The sequence below is a fragment of the Pyxicephalus adspersus genome, chromosome 6 (genome assembly GCF_032062135.1).
Source record: "Pyxicephalus adspersus chromosome 6, UCB_Pads_2.0, whole genome shotgun sequence".
Classification (NCBI taxonomy): Eukaryota; Metazoa; Chordata; class Amphibia; order Anura; family Pyxicephalidae; genus Pyxicephalus; species Pyxicephalus adspersus.
The window spans coordinates 88,202,188-88,218,181 of NC_092863.1; the positions used below are offsets into that span (position 1 = coordinate 88,202,188).

General features: G+C 37.9%; 1 protein-coding gene across 4 annotated transcripts in view; it reads left to right on the plus strand.

Annotated features, from left to right (window-relative positions):
* Window positions 1–15,697, plus strand: part of WDR7 (WD repeat domain 7) — a 202,942-nt gene extending 187,245 nt beyond the window's left edge. For all 4 annotated transcript variants that reach the window (XM_072416511.1, XM_072416512.1, XM_072416513.1 and 1 more), the window contains 2 exons: window positions 8,375–11,792; window positions 11,827–15,697. In XM_072416511.1, the coding sequence (XP_072272612.1) occupies window positions 8,375–8,578 (204 nt within the window). In that variant the 3' untranslated portion in view covers window positions 8,579–11,792; window positions 11,827–15,697. The remainder of the gene's footprint in view (window positions 1–8,374; window positions 11,793–11,826) is intronic.
* The last annotated feature ends 297 nt before the right edge of the window (window positions 15,698–15,994 follow it).

Here is a 15,994-nt window from a genome sequence, read left to right on the forward strand (position 1 = left end):
GGTATTAATAGAAATTGATTTATTATACAAAAAAGTTTTTTTCAGTGCTAGTTTGTAGGTAAGGAATCCAAAATGGTAGCCCAACAAGAAATATAACCTAAATCAGGATGGTTTTAGAGTGTCACCACTTGTTCGGATGCGAACAGATGTCTCTCAACCTGAGCTTCTTAATGAGACATTTTGTTCTGACACTGTCATATGTAAGACCCATTGAATGATATTCCTGGAAATGTACTGCTTACCTACAGGCAGGGACAATAGATAAAATGAGAAAAAAACAGTAGGGGGTCCCTGTCCAAATCTGATCACATCTAAATCTGAGTGCAGCTGCTGTACTGGTGCTTTAATCCTCAGCCATCAGGCTGGTGGTAGAGATATGAACTCAGCTGCAGTGCTAATCCTCTGTGTGTCAGTGACTCACACTTACTACCTGATCCTCATGTTGACTGTAGAATGCCATTAAAAAATAAAGCATAGGAATTAAAAAAAAAAATGGTATATTAGAACTTGCTTGTTTAACCCTTGTGCTTGGAGTAATAACTGAATACCAGTGATTGCAGTGTATTAAAGTCTCACGATGCAAAATTGAGCATTTTTATCTAATACCCTCATTCAACTAGTAATTTTATGATCTTGCACAACAGGAAAAGGACTGTAGCAACTAAAATAAAATGGTACACAAATATTGAATAAATGCACAAATTAAAGAAAACACAAATAAAAAAATACCCAGATTCACCAAAATAACCCACACAATCTGCATTAAAGAAATTGTTTTTCATTTTTACTTTTTACCAAAATTCAGTTTGGCCTAGTAAAATCAGTATCACAAAAAATCAGGACTCTCTGGTTTTTTATTTCTTTCTCAACGCCTTACCACAGTGAATTCAGAAGGCTATCATGACACCATACAAATTGAGATATGTGCAAAAGCCATTATGTGTGGTCCTTCTCTGTAGAAATTGTAGTTGATATGTCCTTCAGTAAGAAAAAACTGAATTATTGGTATTGAAAATGATGGCCACTGTACATTTCAGCATGAAATAATTGGGTTTTAGCATTATGAAGTCATTTAGTATTGGGCAAGGTTAAGGGTTACGTTAGAGTATGGTCCTCAAACTTTCCAAACAAAGGGTCAATTCACTGTTTTTAAAACCATAGGAGGTTGCACTGTGGTAGGTGGATATAGAAAATGCCCCAGCATCAGTAGGAGAGGGGGTAACAATGTCCCAGTGTTGGTGGGCAGTAGGAGTAAATGGAAGAGCAACTGTGTCAGTGGAAAGATTAGTTGCCCCATCATTGTGGGAGAAATAGTGCCCCGCAACTGGTGTCATTAGAAGGAATCATTCCCCATCATTGGTGTCAATAGGAACAAAAGTGACACTTATTGCAGTTGAAGGGACAGTGACCCATAATTGGTATCTGTGGGGGAAATAGCATCTCATTGGTGGTGTCAGTAAAAGAATGATCCCCAATTGTTGGCAAAAAAGGAAAGAATAGTGTCCCATTGTTGGTGGAAGGAATACCACATTTTTTACATTATTGGATTAAGTAATACTGGTAGGATTGTACAGTAAAAGGCAAGTGTGCCTTATTGTCCAAAAGGGACCACATGTGGCTACAGCTCCATTTTTGCATACATTTAGGGTAACACTAAACAGTGTTTAACCCAGAAATCTTTTAAAGCTGGGTAGAAAGTAATTGTAAGCGGGTGGTGGTCCCCATATTGTCATGTAACTCTTTAGTAACCACCGAAAAACAGCCGGGTGGTTACTGAAAAGTGCCAGATGGTGCACCCAGCTAAAAGGGGCGGGGACGAACACTATCTTCAGCATAGGGCTATATGAAATAAAATTACCCATAGTTTTTAGTTGCTTCTTTCTAGGTTCCCTTTCAAGTTATCCAGTTTTTTCATAGACACAAGTTGTTTGCAGTCATAATCCCTCTACCCCATTGAATAGTTTGTATCCATCTATTCTAAACATGCCTTTGAGTCACAAAACCTGCAGAAAGTAAAACTTAAGAATGTTTCTCTTTCCTCTTGAGTTTTCTAGATCTATATAATTACCCAACCCTTTATGGCTGAGTTCCTGCAGGAATTGTGTGACACATGCTAATGGAAATTCCTCCCAGGGACTCTTCAATATAAGTTTAGGAGAAATATATTGTAATTTATCTAGTGTCCTGGGCAGCTGCAGTTCTCATTACTCAGAGCTGATAAGGTCTTTAGCTGCTCTGTGTTTTACTGCTCCCAATGCACACAATCAGACTGAGCACTGATATTTGTTGGGAAATAGTGCTCAGTCTAAATTAAGGCTTCCCACACATAGCCATAATCATTTTTCAGTTGATCATCTGACTGTATCTGTGTGTGTGCAAAACTGTAAATGTATGACGAGATCCTAACCAAATGACATATTGGATACAAAAGCAAGTTGTTATTTCATCTTTATTCTTTGTTACTCTGCATCCAATTCCTTGAAACTGTTTGCATCCAATTTTTTGTATATGTGCACTCCACAATGACTGCATGTCATTTCCCAGACATTGTTGTGTAATGTATGTTTGCTTGGGCATTTGTAGTCTCCATAAGGGGAGCATGTAACAGGGAGAAAATGTGCCGGCATAATTAGTAGACTAGGACATACCCTTTTTCACGCTATAGCAGCAAGTGACTGCACAAGGATCCTCATGGTGATTTGCATTTTGCTTTTTCAAATATTGAAATATCTTGCAGTTTTGTGTGTAAAGAAAGTGATCCAATGCTGACACTTTATGTAATCTGCCATTGCTGACTTGATTCCACAATGTACAACTTTCCTGGTTGGTGTTCTGATCTTCTGCCCAATACTTTCTGAATCACTGACCCAGAATAAAAGTGTAGCTACAGTGTTCATCTAATTGCCCCACACAGTTATCTGCAGGCTTATTCCAGGTGTGTGCCGGAAAACCAAAATATTAGCTTTACATCCAGGCAGTTAGCATTCTTTAGAATAAATTTAGTACTGGCAGCTTCCATCATCTGTCAGTGATCAGACCACTTTATAAAGATAGTTAGCATCTCTAGATTCCTAATACTTTGTGTTGGTATATCACTCTGTGGTGTCCATATTATAAAGAACTGCTTATACTACAACTAAATAATGGAATGCTTCTACATAAATCACTTTTCCTGTTTCAAAGTGGCAAGAATCTATTTTTGTCTTGTCTCTTTTTCACACATTCATCTACTTCACGTGGGTCATCCTCATTTTCCTTATCAGAAAAGATTTTTGGGAAATGTATTCAAAGATAACAGCAAAGCAAGCTGACTCTGCTGTGCTTTCTCTTTAACCAATAAGGTTTTATGGGAGATGTAAAGTCACAGTGCTTACATTAAGAACTGAATAAGAGCAGCAAGCATGCAATCATATATTTGTTTAAAAAAAAAATGTTCTTTGAAAAAACTGTTTATTTAGGCTGTCAGTATGTATTGAGACTGATGGTGGTTAGTGCAGGAAGTCCCCGGGTTACATACAAGATAGGGACTGTAGATTTGTTCTTATGTTGAATTTGTATGTAAGTTGGAACAGGTACATTATTTTAATAAATGCAATTAGGACAGATGTTTGTCTCAACATATTATTAGGCAGCATGGTGTCAGTTACTGTATAAAATCCTCACTGTAAGTAAATCACAAACAAAGCAAAAAATCTTTATGGAGCCTAGACATTCATTAACTTCTGGAGCAAGCTGTGCTTTGATATGCAAAAAGAAATAACTGCAGAGTTTGTCTTGGTCAATAAAGAGGTACAAGAGGTTACAGAAAGAGCTCACCCCCTAAGATCACCCACAACCTCAGCTGTGTTAAGCAAAAGATTTCTTCTGCAAGTCATGAAAACCGCCCCCTCCCTTCAAGCCTCCATTCTGCACAGGAGCGAGCAGGAAAGACTCGTTCGTATCTAGGATGCGTCCGTCTGTATGTCAGATGTCCTTAACCCGGGGGCTATCTGTATTTCTAACCAAACACTAGAGGACAGAAAAGCTGCTGCAATGTCAGCTTCCTGCCAGTTGGGAAACTCCATGTCCCACCATACTTTTCATTGTGTATCATGGATGGGTGCTGTTAACCACCTGGCTATTAAACCCGACCTTGGTTCGGGGTAAAAACACTTGCAAAAAGTGTTAAACCCGAACTTTTCTCAGGTGGTTAAAAATGTAAACAAACGTTGTATTGCAATCCGATTGTCATACATTGTATGACAATCCCCGCAGCTCCTCCAGCAGCAAAAAAAAATTTGCTATTACTGCTGGCATCTGCAGTGAGATGTGAAGCACAATGCAAAAATCCTGCATTGTGCTTTGCATCTCTCTTGAGATGCGAGCAGCTGCAGCGTCTGTGTTCCTGTGTGAGCAGGCAGGGAAATCCCCACTCACATCACCCCAGGAGGATGAGTCATCTTCCAGATGATGTGAGTGGTGATGTATGGGGGTGTGTCAGGGAGGGAAATTTCAATGTAATCTGCTTTTAAATGGTTTTTACAGTACAAAAACACCACACAACATGAAATAAAAATAAAAGTACATTTTTAATTTTATTTTTAGATTACATTGTTGTCTATTATTTCATTATTTTTTTAAATTATTTATAATTATGTATTATATTATAATTTATGATTATAATATAATAAATAAATATAATTATCATACCCGCGAAGTAAGCAAAAATTTCTGTGCAAAAAAAATGGGATCACTTTTTGCATAAAAAAACTGACAGAATTAGAACGCTAGGGGGGTTAAGCTGATTTTTGTGTTTTTTATTTAATTTTAATAAAAGTACATTTTTTTTTTTTTTTTACATGATTGTGTGTTTCAAACTTTTTTTTTATATTCATGATATCTACTAGACCCTTGTTCGGACATATTTCTGTAACTTACAGGTCTACAATTAAAAAAAAAAAAAAATTTCATGAAAAACACTGTACAGCTTTTGGTACAGAAATCTAGACATCAGTGTAACGCCCAGGTGGTTAAAAGAAAATATTTTTATATATATATTTTTTATATATATTTAATATATATATGGTTTTTCTGGGGATTCAATGAACACATTTTTTAAACAGTGGGAGGAAGGAAGGAAGGTATTTATATGACATATGATTTCTGTTCTTGACTTTGGTGAAACTTTAGGAACAGCACATTCTAAAACAATTGAAGCGGTTCTGCAAAAAATACTCACCCTGTCCACACAGGTTCACACTCATTCAACCCACTTGCAGGGCAGGGAGCCAGGGCTTGGTGGGGAGTGTCTTTGTAAACTGCAATTGGGCTTCAATATTTAAATTCTCAATATCCCTTCAAAAGTTTTGACCTATACTGATTTCAAGCATAGAAGGTCTGGGCCACTGTGTTCCCTGATTCTAAAACTACGTACACGCGTCCAACGGTTCTCACCCGATATTCGTCTCAGGGCCGATATCGGACAAGAATCTGGCCTGTGTACAGCGCCAGTTGTCCATCATCCGAACAACCATCCTGGTGGATCCACCGATGATGGATGACGAACGATCCCAATGCAAGGGAAGGGGGAGAGCGTGCAGCAGGGTGCCGCTCCGTCGCTCTCCCCCTCCCCTCTCCATAGAGCAGAATGGTGCTGTATGTATAGCACTCGTTCATGCATCATGCAGTGCTAGTCATTGGAAAGGATCGTGAAAGATCTATCGTGATCGTGAACTATCATTGCACGTGTGTATACGACTTAAGTCTCTTGCAGAAGAGTGTCAAAATACTGCAGAAACATCCAAAATCTGAGCGACGTTTCATGTTAAACACAGTTGCTTTGTTTGCTAAAGTGCAGAATCGCAATCTATATATCTCCGTACTGTGCAAGTACTATTATAGGATCAAATGCATACAGTATCTGATAAAGTTCACAGAAAGTTGAAGGATACAAAAATAGCAGCCTTCAGTGGCACAGTACATGTTAACGACCTCTCCATTTTTTTTTTACCAAGCCTGCCCTCTGGTTTGGCCTGTGTTTCCCTGTCCAGGTCCTGTTCACAGCTATTACTAATGTAAGAAAATCAGTAGCATTAGTCATCTTAAAAGGGCTATTACTCAAGATGATTTAAATTGTGAAAATGTCAGCGTTACTTGTGTGCTCCCTGTTAGAGATGCAATGATTTACACCCAGTGACATGGCAAAGCTGCAAAGCGGGGACACGGCTAACTAATGACTTGTGTTCTACCCTGGTCAGAATTCCGGACAGCAGCTGGCAATGGCATATCTTAAACATTCTTGTGTCTTTTCATTTTTCACTCTGACTCCACGCAATACACAGAGGACACTGTGGGGTTAAACCCACAGTCCTGAAATCTCAAAGCTGATGAAGATATTTTACAAGGACATTAAGCGGCTGACATTGAGTGAGCTGACTTTAGTAGTATTGATTGATGGATTGATTGGGTGGACTTTAAATGGGAGAATACCTGGCAGTGAGCAAACTGGCCACTGGTCTCACTCTTCCTTTCAAACAAGTTTATTTAAAGGCCAACTTTATACAAATATCCTAAATCCTGTATAGCTGGTCCGGTGACATAAGGCCTTCCTCTTTTTATCCAGTTTCATTGGTCTTTACTTTTAAACACTCCTGCAATGCAAAGGCTATCAAGAGTAGTACTCACATGTGCTCAAAGGAGGTAGCCATTATGTAAGCAAAGCAATTTGTCATTGTGTGGCTGAAACAACTCTCGGCTAACAAAAATAAAAAATTGGCAAAACAAAATCATGATACCCGGTACTTTAGCAGGTTAAATGTCAACCATTTAGGGCTTAGAGCTACAATATGTGATACCCTATTTGGTGAGTGGGTTCATTAAGATACGTCTCTCCTTTTCTCAGGGTCTTGATGTTTCATTTGCTATCATTCAGAGGATGTAACTGTTAGCTGTTCAGGGCACCTCGGGATGCACTGCTGAGCTTTTGGAAACCATTTTCTTTAGTGTAGGATAGGGTAGAGAAACTCCTTTAAGTTTAATATTTTACTGTTTGTTTTATATTGAGGTAAAATCACCTAGCTTCTATCCTAGAGACACAACAGAAACTGTGAGAAAATCTTTATGGTGTAAGGAAAAATTCCTATTTAGTGGACACCACTACAGTTTCTTTCCATCAAAATATGCCCAACAGTTTTACCTTTTCCTTTTGATATTCTTGTTGCAGCTCAGTGGCATAGAAAGTACTGAGGCTAGCGACAGTCGGTTTATTATATTCAGGGGGAGCTCAGCTGTAGCAGTTAAAATGTAAGAGTGTTCTGTTTTGCTGGAGTCCCACTTTAAAACAGAGCTTTACTATCATCATTCATGTTCAAGGTTAGGAACAAATACATGATTGTTTTTTTTTTTGTTTCTAGCATTAACCACCTTGCCGTTAAGCCCAAGCATGCTTGGGCTAAAAACTTTTGCAATTATGGTTAACCCCGAGTTTTTGTCACCAGGTGGTTAAATGTAAACAAATGTTATGTTGCAATCCGATTGTCATACATTGTATGACAATCGGATTACAACTGAAAGGAAATACTCACCCAGTGTCCGCAGCTCCTATTGCTGGTATCTTTAGTGAGATGTATAGCACAATGCAGAAATCCTACATTGTGCTGTGCATCTCTCCAGAGATACGAGCAGCTTCCAGCCTGTGCCTGTGTCTCTGTGTAAGGCAGGGAAATCCCCCCCCCTCACATCACCCCGGAGGATGAGTCATCTTCCAGTGATGTGATTGGTGATGTATGGGGGTGTGTCAGGGAGGGAAATTTAAAGGCAGAGTACAATGTAATCTGCTTTTAAATGGTTTTTACAGTACAAAAACACCACACTACATGAAATAAAAATAAAAGTACATTTTTAATTTTATTTTTAGATTACATTTTTGTCTATTATTTCATTATTGTTTTAAATTATTATTTATATTTATGTATTATATTATAATTTATGATTTTAATATAATAAATAAATATAATTATCATACCCGGGAGTTAATCCTAAGAATTACAAGCCCACAATACAAACAAAAATTTCTATGCAAAAAAAAATAGGATAGGATTTTATTAAAAGTACATTTTTTTTTTTACATGATTGTGTGTTTCAAACATTTTTTATATTCATAATATCTACTAGACCCTTGTTCGGACATATTTCTGTAAGTTACAGGTCTACAATTTAAAAAAAAAAAAAAATTCATGAAAAACAGTGGATCACTTTTGGTACAGAAATCTAGACCTCAGTGTAACGCTCAGGTGGTTAAAAATACGTGAAAGGAAATGGATTTGTGGATCTGTGTGTCTGTTGTTGTTTTGTTGTCCATTATTTATTAAATAACCTCCATGTCTCTTTTTCTTAGATGAACACATCCTTACTGGGAAGCATTGGAATGCTGAATTCAGCACCTCAGCTGCGGTGTATTAAAACGTACCAGGTGCCACCTGTCCAGCCGGCCTCCCCTGGATCCCTTAATGCCCTGAAACTAGCCAGACTCATCTGGACCTCCAACCGCAACGTCATCCTAATGGCCCATGATGGAAAGGAGCATAGATTCATGGTGTAGGATCCTCGCTGTCCACTTACTGCCCCCTTCAGTATCTCAATAGCATGAACATATTAATGTTGTCATATCATATCGCAGGGGTAATCGTTGCTGTGTTGGTGCTGCATGATTCCCCCTGGTCAATGCTGCTTATGTCAGCTCTAAAGCCACAGAGAGGAAACCCTTTCCTGTACATAATTTCAAGCTTCAAGGTGTATCAGATTTTTCTCTCAATGTGTGCAGTAAACCGGAGCAAACACACCATTTTATATTGCCGAAGTCAGATCACTTAAAGATTCACTTTGATTTGCTTCCATTGCTTTTTGCCTTATTTAAAGCTTCTTTTAGTTCCAATCACATGTACTTAGTGGTGGTAGCCATTATGTGGGCAAACCAATCTGCCATTGAGTAGTTGAACGAGCAGTCAGTTACCAGGTATGCTTTAATGTCACTTATAAGATTATTCTCTACCAATATTGCTGTCTGCACTAAAAAGCAGCCTTAACTTTGGCAGCTGGAATTCCAGACAAACTCCTAAATACATATTTAAAATGAATGATATGTTTGTCAATGTTTTCAGCTTACAGCTTTCACAAACAATTCACACATTTTCTAAATTAAATCGTTTGTGAAAATGTTTCATTCATGTGCAAAAATATTGATAATTAAACCCTGTGCCATCTCGCTGCCTCTTCATAGGACAGTGACCCATCAGCAATACCTCTGTCCATTGAGCAGGAGTAATACAGAGAAATGTGGAAATAGCAGAGTGATTATCCTAATTTTTATCACAGAATGGCTGAGCAAAATGACAAGTCCTTTGGCAGGAAAAATTGTGAACATACATTTATGGCTACTGTTAATTCGGCATTTCTCTTGGGCTGCGTTTTAAAGGCCAACTGCAACCAAATATAATAATATAGCAGAGACCAGGCGCTCTGTTAAAGTGCTGGAAACGGTATATAGAGCTTTTGGACTGCCATGCTCTGATTGGTCTCATTAAGCTTTGAACAAAAAATATGTGGATCAGTCCCCTTCCAATGAATTCCTCTTCCACATGTTATAGGAATCCATTGGAAGGAGCCTGACTACCACATTATGACTACAGTTAGGATCGCTTCAGAGGCTATTCATAAAATCTTATGCAACTCCCATTGTTCATAGACTCACAGCATTGGTTTGCAACTGTCTAAATAAGCATTGCCACCTACAGTAGTAATTGTACAAGCTACAAAATGTACTAAGTCAGAGAGATTGTAACTGCTACAAATGTCTGCCACAGTGTGCAATTGTGATGTGGTCCTTATAAGAGGGGGGTCCACTCAAAACTTATATATTGGACCTACCATATGGGGTTTAATAGGCTGCAAAGCAGAGATCTGATAGGTCATCATCTACTCGGTATGGAAATAGTAGATTGACTCTTTCAGAGTGACATGTTTCATATTATTTAAATCTGATCAGTAAAAATCCCGCGTCTTTATTGTTACATTCCATATGATGCTGAGTATTTCATGAACATTGAAATTAATTTTAATTTTACGTAATTGTTTACATGTAGAGCCCAGATTGTATCGCTGTATTCCAGGGTAGAGTTCCCCATGAAGCTAACTAAGTGTTTCAACTTCTTCTTGTGTTTTATGTTGTTTCTGCTACTTGTATTGTGTGTAATGTGTGACTTTCCTACTGAATGTTCAGCACCCAGATTAATTTAACAAGATACAATTAAAATATATAAATTTCTATATCACAATGTTAATTTACAGAGTTGTCACAATATATTGCATTATAAATTCAGCTCAGGGTTATTCACTTGGGTTGGGGGAAAAAAGGCTTAAACTTTGTCCAATAGAGCTAAACTCCAGGCGATCATTTCAATACAGAAATATAAATATATGAGCTGTTTTACCTTCTAAAGGATTTGTGTTGTTTTCCATAAAGTCCATAAGTGCTTGATTGAGAATAGTATATTTATTGTGTGTTATAATGCAAAGCTATGAATCATTATATCTGCCAATTATATCCAGCCTTACACTGATTTGCACAGGATCCTTTCCTCTACTGAAATTACTCTGATTTTAGTGCCTGATTTGAGCTGATATTAATGTTTTTTAGAACCTGCAGCAAGTCAGAGCCTTCACCATTTCCTGGTTGTAGGACAACCAGTTTCATCTAGTTCCTCCCTCATCAGCCTGACTGTCCATAGCCCTTCCAAGCCTGCCTGGGAATGCCTAATCCTCCAGAGTGACATCCAACTGTTGCAGCATTTTGATATTTGCATACCTTCATCCAAAAGCCAGCCAAATTTGTGCTGCTGAGACGTAGATCTGTTAAGTGCGGGGGAGATATTGGGGGTTTATTAGACTTTGATGTCTCCAAAAGGAGTACATTTCAAAATATAAAAGTTAACTTAACATTTATTATGCACATTTATGTAGATGTCTATGTATATGGTGGAGTGAGAGCAGGAATTCTACGACCAGAGCTCTTTGTTAACTTCAAATCGATGGGCTATTAAGGCCTTTAAAAAAAAAAAAGCGTTGCCTATGGGCAGTCTTAGATATAGTTTCACACCTTTTCACAGGGGGCACATCGTTTTAATACTTAACGCGTGTGATACCTAATTACTAGTCACCACTTTGTCTTTAATATTTTAATATATTCAGGCCCAAAATGTGCATTTTATCATGTGTGCAAAACATAAATATATTTTGGCAACAAAAGGTTTAAGGCGCAGGAAATTACTTTATAATGAGGTAATAATAATTACGTTATATAAGTAGTAGTAGTAAGTATAAAGTAGTAGTGACATGTTTCATGTGCTATACATATCCTGTACAGCAATATCACTAGAACCTTCCAATACAGGCTGCCTGCAGAAAACCAAAGGGAGGTGAATCCAAGACCAGTCACCCTGCACAAAAAGAAAGAGCAGCACTCCATGGTCTTCATTACAAGTAAGAATTAATATTGCTTTTGCATTTAGATAATGCCGGTTTACACTGCTACAGTGAATCAAAACATACTCACTGAAAACGTTTTCACGTGTTTAATTTATTGGCTGGGATGGATCAGCCAATCACTTTTTCGCCTTGACTGAAGGCTAAAGCTTAAACGTTTCCATGTGCCACAGATATGCACTTCGTCCAATGTGAACAAGATTTGTTCGCATATCAATTGATTGTTATAGCAATTAGACAGTAAACAGTGGTCTGCTGCCATTCATTATCTGAAGGTAGCTCTAAGATATGATTATTCATTATCTGAAGATAGCTCTAAGATATGATTAATGGAACCAGCTTGGTAGAGGCAGGGCTTGGTTTCCTCATGTTAAAGTGGAACTAAAGTTCCACTTTAAAATTCTGGCATCAGGTAGCAGTTTATTGCAAAAAGGGTCAGGTGATGTCCCTTCTGCATAAAGCATTCTTACCTGCCTGATCACAGTCTCGTTTGTCAATGCTGGTGAGCATTGGCCGGTCTGATTTCCGGCACATTCCTGCTTCCCCTGCGGGTCCAAAGATTGGATAAACTCCCGCATGCCTGCATGGGCGTTGCATCATCCCTGCCTGGCCAATCAGGATGGTCGAAGTTAGAAACAAAAAAGAGTAGAAGGTGACAAGGAAAGGTGAGTATACCTAGGGTTTAGTTCCACTTGAAAAAAAGTGAACAGTGATCGGTATAGTACTGTCATCACCAAATCTCTTTCCAACCTAAAACTAGCAGTTAGAGCCAGCAGAGCCCAAGATCTCATACTGCAGATGTATAGCTATGAGCCTGCAGGAACTTAGGTTCTTGAGCGCTAACATGAGGAATTACATTGCTAAATTTCAGAAGGAACTTAAAACAAGTGGCACAATTCTTGGGTTACATTAGACACGAGTGTCTAATATAACATGGTAAATCTTACCTTTCTTGTGTTCGCTTACAGGAAGTTTGTTGAAAATAGGCGAGATTCAAAAATATACCCAAAATAAAACTGCCCATCAGCCACCACCACCACTGCCTTCTACACATTTAGAAACAGTTTTTCTTTTATTATTTTAAATTTTGGTACAAGCTGTTACAGCATATTTTCCGACAACTGGGAGTACAAAAGAAAAGCGATTTTCTAAAAACAAACAAAAGTTTGTTTGCTTTTGTTATAAAATACAGTTGAAGCAATTTTGGCTATCAGCTATAATTTCTCACTTTTAAACACCGCAACAGAGCCGCTACATACAGGGCACCCAGGCTGGGAATTTTGGAAAATCTTCTTTTGTGGTTTTCTCAAATATCAATTTGTGTTTTCTCAGGTGATATGAGCACTTTTTCTTTCTTTTTTTTTTTAAGACATGAAAATGGTAAAGTACTTTTTGTACTTCAGCTGCCATTGTGTATACAGTAATAGTATCTAAAAAACATATCGCCAAGGAATCCTCTAACTTTTTATGTTGATTACATTTCTGAAAAGTCAAGTTATGAAGAGCAGCTACAAAATTTATTGCAACTAGAACAGGTGACTGTAAGACGAGCGACATCCTCAGACTTTTTATAAGTTTGGAATACCAGTAAATGTTGTTTAGGATCAAGGAGGACTGACCAGTACCATTCAGGTATAAAGAAATGTTATAATTGGGCACTGTACTGATGCAGCCCTGATAGTTCTGGCCTTTTATATTATATTAATAGATCTAAACCTCCATTCCAGTGACAAATAAACAAGCTCTGTACACACAACGCCATTCTGTTCTATGGAGGGAGCACTACGAGTGAGCACCACCTTGCTGTGCTTGTCTCGATAGAAGGGAACAATGATCATTCCTGATTGCTCATTCATCACTCTGCTATGGCAGAATGATGAACAATGTCAGGAGACTGCTGTAGACATTTATGTACACAATTATCTAATGTGTGTACATATTAGTGTTTATTATTAATAAACAGGATTTATATAGCGCTAACATATTACGCAGCGCTGTTCATTAAATAGGGGTTGCAGGTGACAGACAGTGACACGGGGAGAAGAGGATCCTGCCCTGAAGAGCTTACGATCTAGCAGGTGGGGGAAGTATCACACAATACATGCTTAAGATTATACCATTGAACTCCATGCAGCCAGCTAAATACATACCGTGTTTCCCCGAAAATAAGACACTGTCTTATATTTTTTTGGGCTTCCAAAAACACACTAGGTCTTATTTTCAGGGTAGGTCTTATATACTTTTTTTAATTGGTGACCCAATTGTAAATTAAACTCTTCATTGATTCATTGCTACCGGTATTGGTTACTGAATTCAGCATTTCTCTTCTTGCACTGTTACTGTATTAAATCAGCCAGCTTGTCCTTACAAACCTAAAATCAGCACAAAATGTGGCTGGGGCAATGATTGCTCACATTTTTATTTTTTTATTTTATTTTTATACCGTAATTGTGCTGGTTAAAATAAAAAAAAAAACTTACCTTATCAGAAGACGCGAGCCGAGTTCCTGGCTTCTGACAGGCGAAGTGCATGTAATATCACTCCGCCTGTGACAGGAGCCGGAACTACAAGGCAAGCATCGGCTTGTGCGGCCCTGGAGTGTGTACGCCCGCTGTCTCCCGCTCGGTGAGTATTTTTTTTTTTTCTTTTTCTACTAGGTCTTATTTTCGGGGTAGGTCTTATATTAGGGCAAGTTGGGGGAAAAGTGCTAGGTCTTATTTTCGGGGTAGGTCTTATTTTCGGGGAAACACGGTATAAGGGAATTGTTTTTTTTTTTACTTGTCACATAGATATGTGTTTTTGTCAATCACATTCTGAGATCTACACAGCACAGGAGACCATATTTTTCCTCTACTGCAATTAGGTGATAATCTCAGATCATGTCCCCCCACCAGCCTGTAGCTGGACAATAAAAGCTGAAGCAACAGACTATTGAACTCCTCTCTCGGGCATATCCCGCATATTTCAGATGCTGCTTTGCGTGTCTGGCATTGGGCTGCAGGTAAATGCAGTTGTGATGACAATTACAACTTAAACTGTGTCTGGTCGTAAGGCATTACACAGCTTTTAATTTGATGCCCCTGGAATGTATTTAGCCAATTAAAAGTTCAATTGGACTTTAGGACCAGACCTGAGTCTTCTGTAGAACCTTCTGTGTGTGAATCCTGGAACTGCAACCCAACCATTCCAATATTTAACATTCATTCCTCGGAAAAAAAAAATAATAATAATTGTACAATGGTAATAGACATACTTCTGTGAAGGAGGAGAGTCATGTTAGACATACACAATGATATATTTCAAAGATTACAAGAAAACATAGAATTGATCAAACATCAATAAAAGTTACATTTTTATCGATCATATTCAATTGATATGTAAGCAGAATGTCAATTGAACATTGATCATGAAAGTCTTTTTTTTCTTCATATTTATAGATTCGTTAATAAAGGGATATTGACAGATGGTAATACAAATCAATTATCAATTGAGTGGATTGTGTATTGAATTTCAGACAAAAATACCATTGAGAGAAAATCACAAAGTGAACGCCTGCTGTAAGAGAAGCAGACAAAGTGGTTCTTCCAATCCTAAAGGTTTTAGTGTAGATCGGAAGCTTCATATCCAGTCCTGTAACCAGCGGATAAACCTATGAGGTGTTCAGCTGCCTTTTGGATCCTCTGAACATTCCTAAAAATTAACAAAAAAATCCACAACCACGTATACTGAGAAATGCAAAGTGGCTGCAGCTTATCATCGCCATTTTAAAATATTCTAAAACCTTCATGATTGGAAAAGAAAAAATGTTGTATTTTCTTATGACCCCCCCTGTAAATATACAGTATGTGTGCTATTTGTTAGCTAGTTACCTAGTATTTGTTTAGCTGTAAAAATGGTAATTTCCTATAGTGAAAAGCTTGTTGATTTATTTATATACTGAAGCTGCCTTTGTCTGGGTTTAGCACCCCATTTGGTTGTGTAAATGTAGATACTTGTGTGGCTTTCCCTTGGGCAGTTTGTGTAACTATTGTTAAAATACGACAACTAGTAAGAACTCGCAATTTGTGTCATTGTGTATTGTAAATGATTTATTTGTCATCTGTGAAAACTATGATATAGATCTGTAAAATGCTTGTGTACATATCTGTGTGTAATAATAAATATAAATATAGAAAGAAAACCTGATTAATGTGTGGGTAAAAGGTAGGCAAATGCCCCCTAGGTCACTTTTGTTAAGGAGCAGCATTGTGGGTTGAGGCCTGTACTGGCAGACTTTCAGCTTTTGTCAGTGGCATCCATTTGAAACGCTTCTGGGATGATTCACAATTCATAAATGGTTATATATATCTTATAGTTGTCCTTCCACTGAGGTGCATTTGACCTGTATCAAGCTTGTTTTCCCATAGGCTCCCAAACTCACTTAAAGTGCACAGAAGGCCATCAACGACTTTAAAGCGTTTCTCTGAAAGTTTCACAT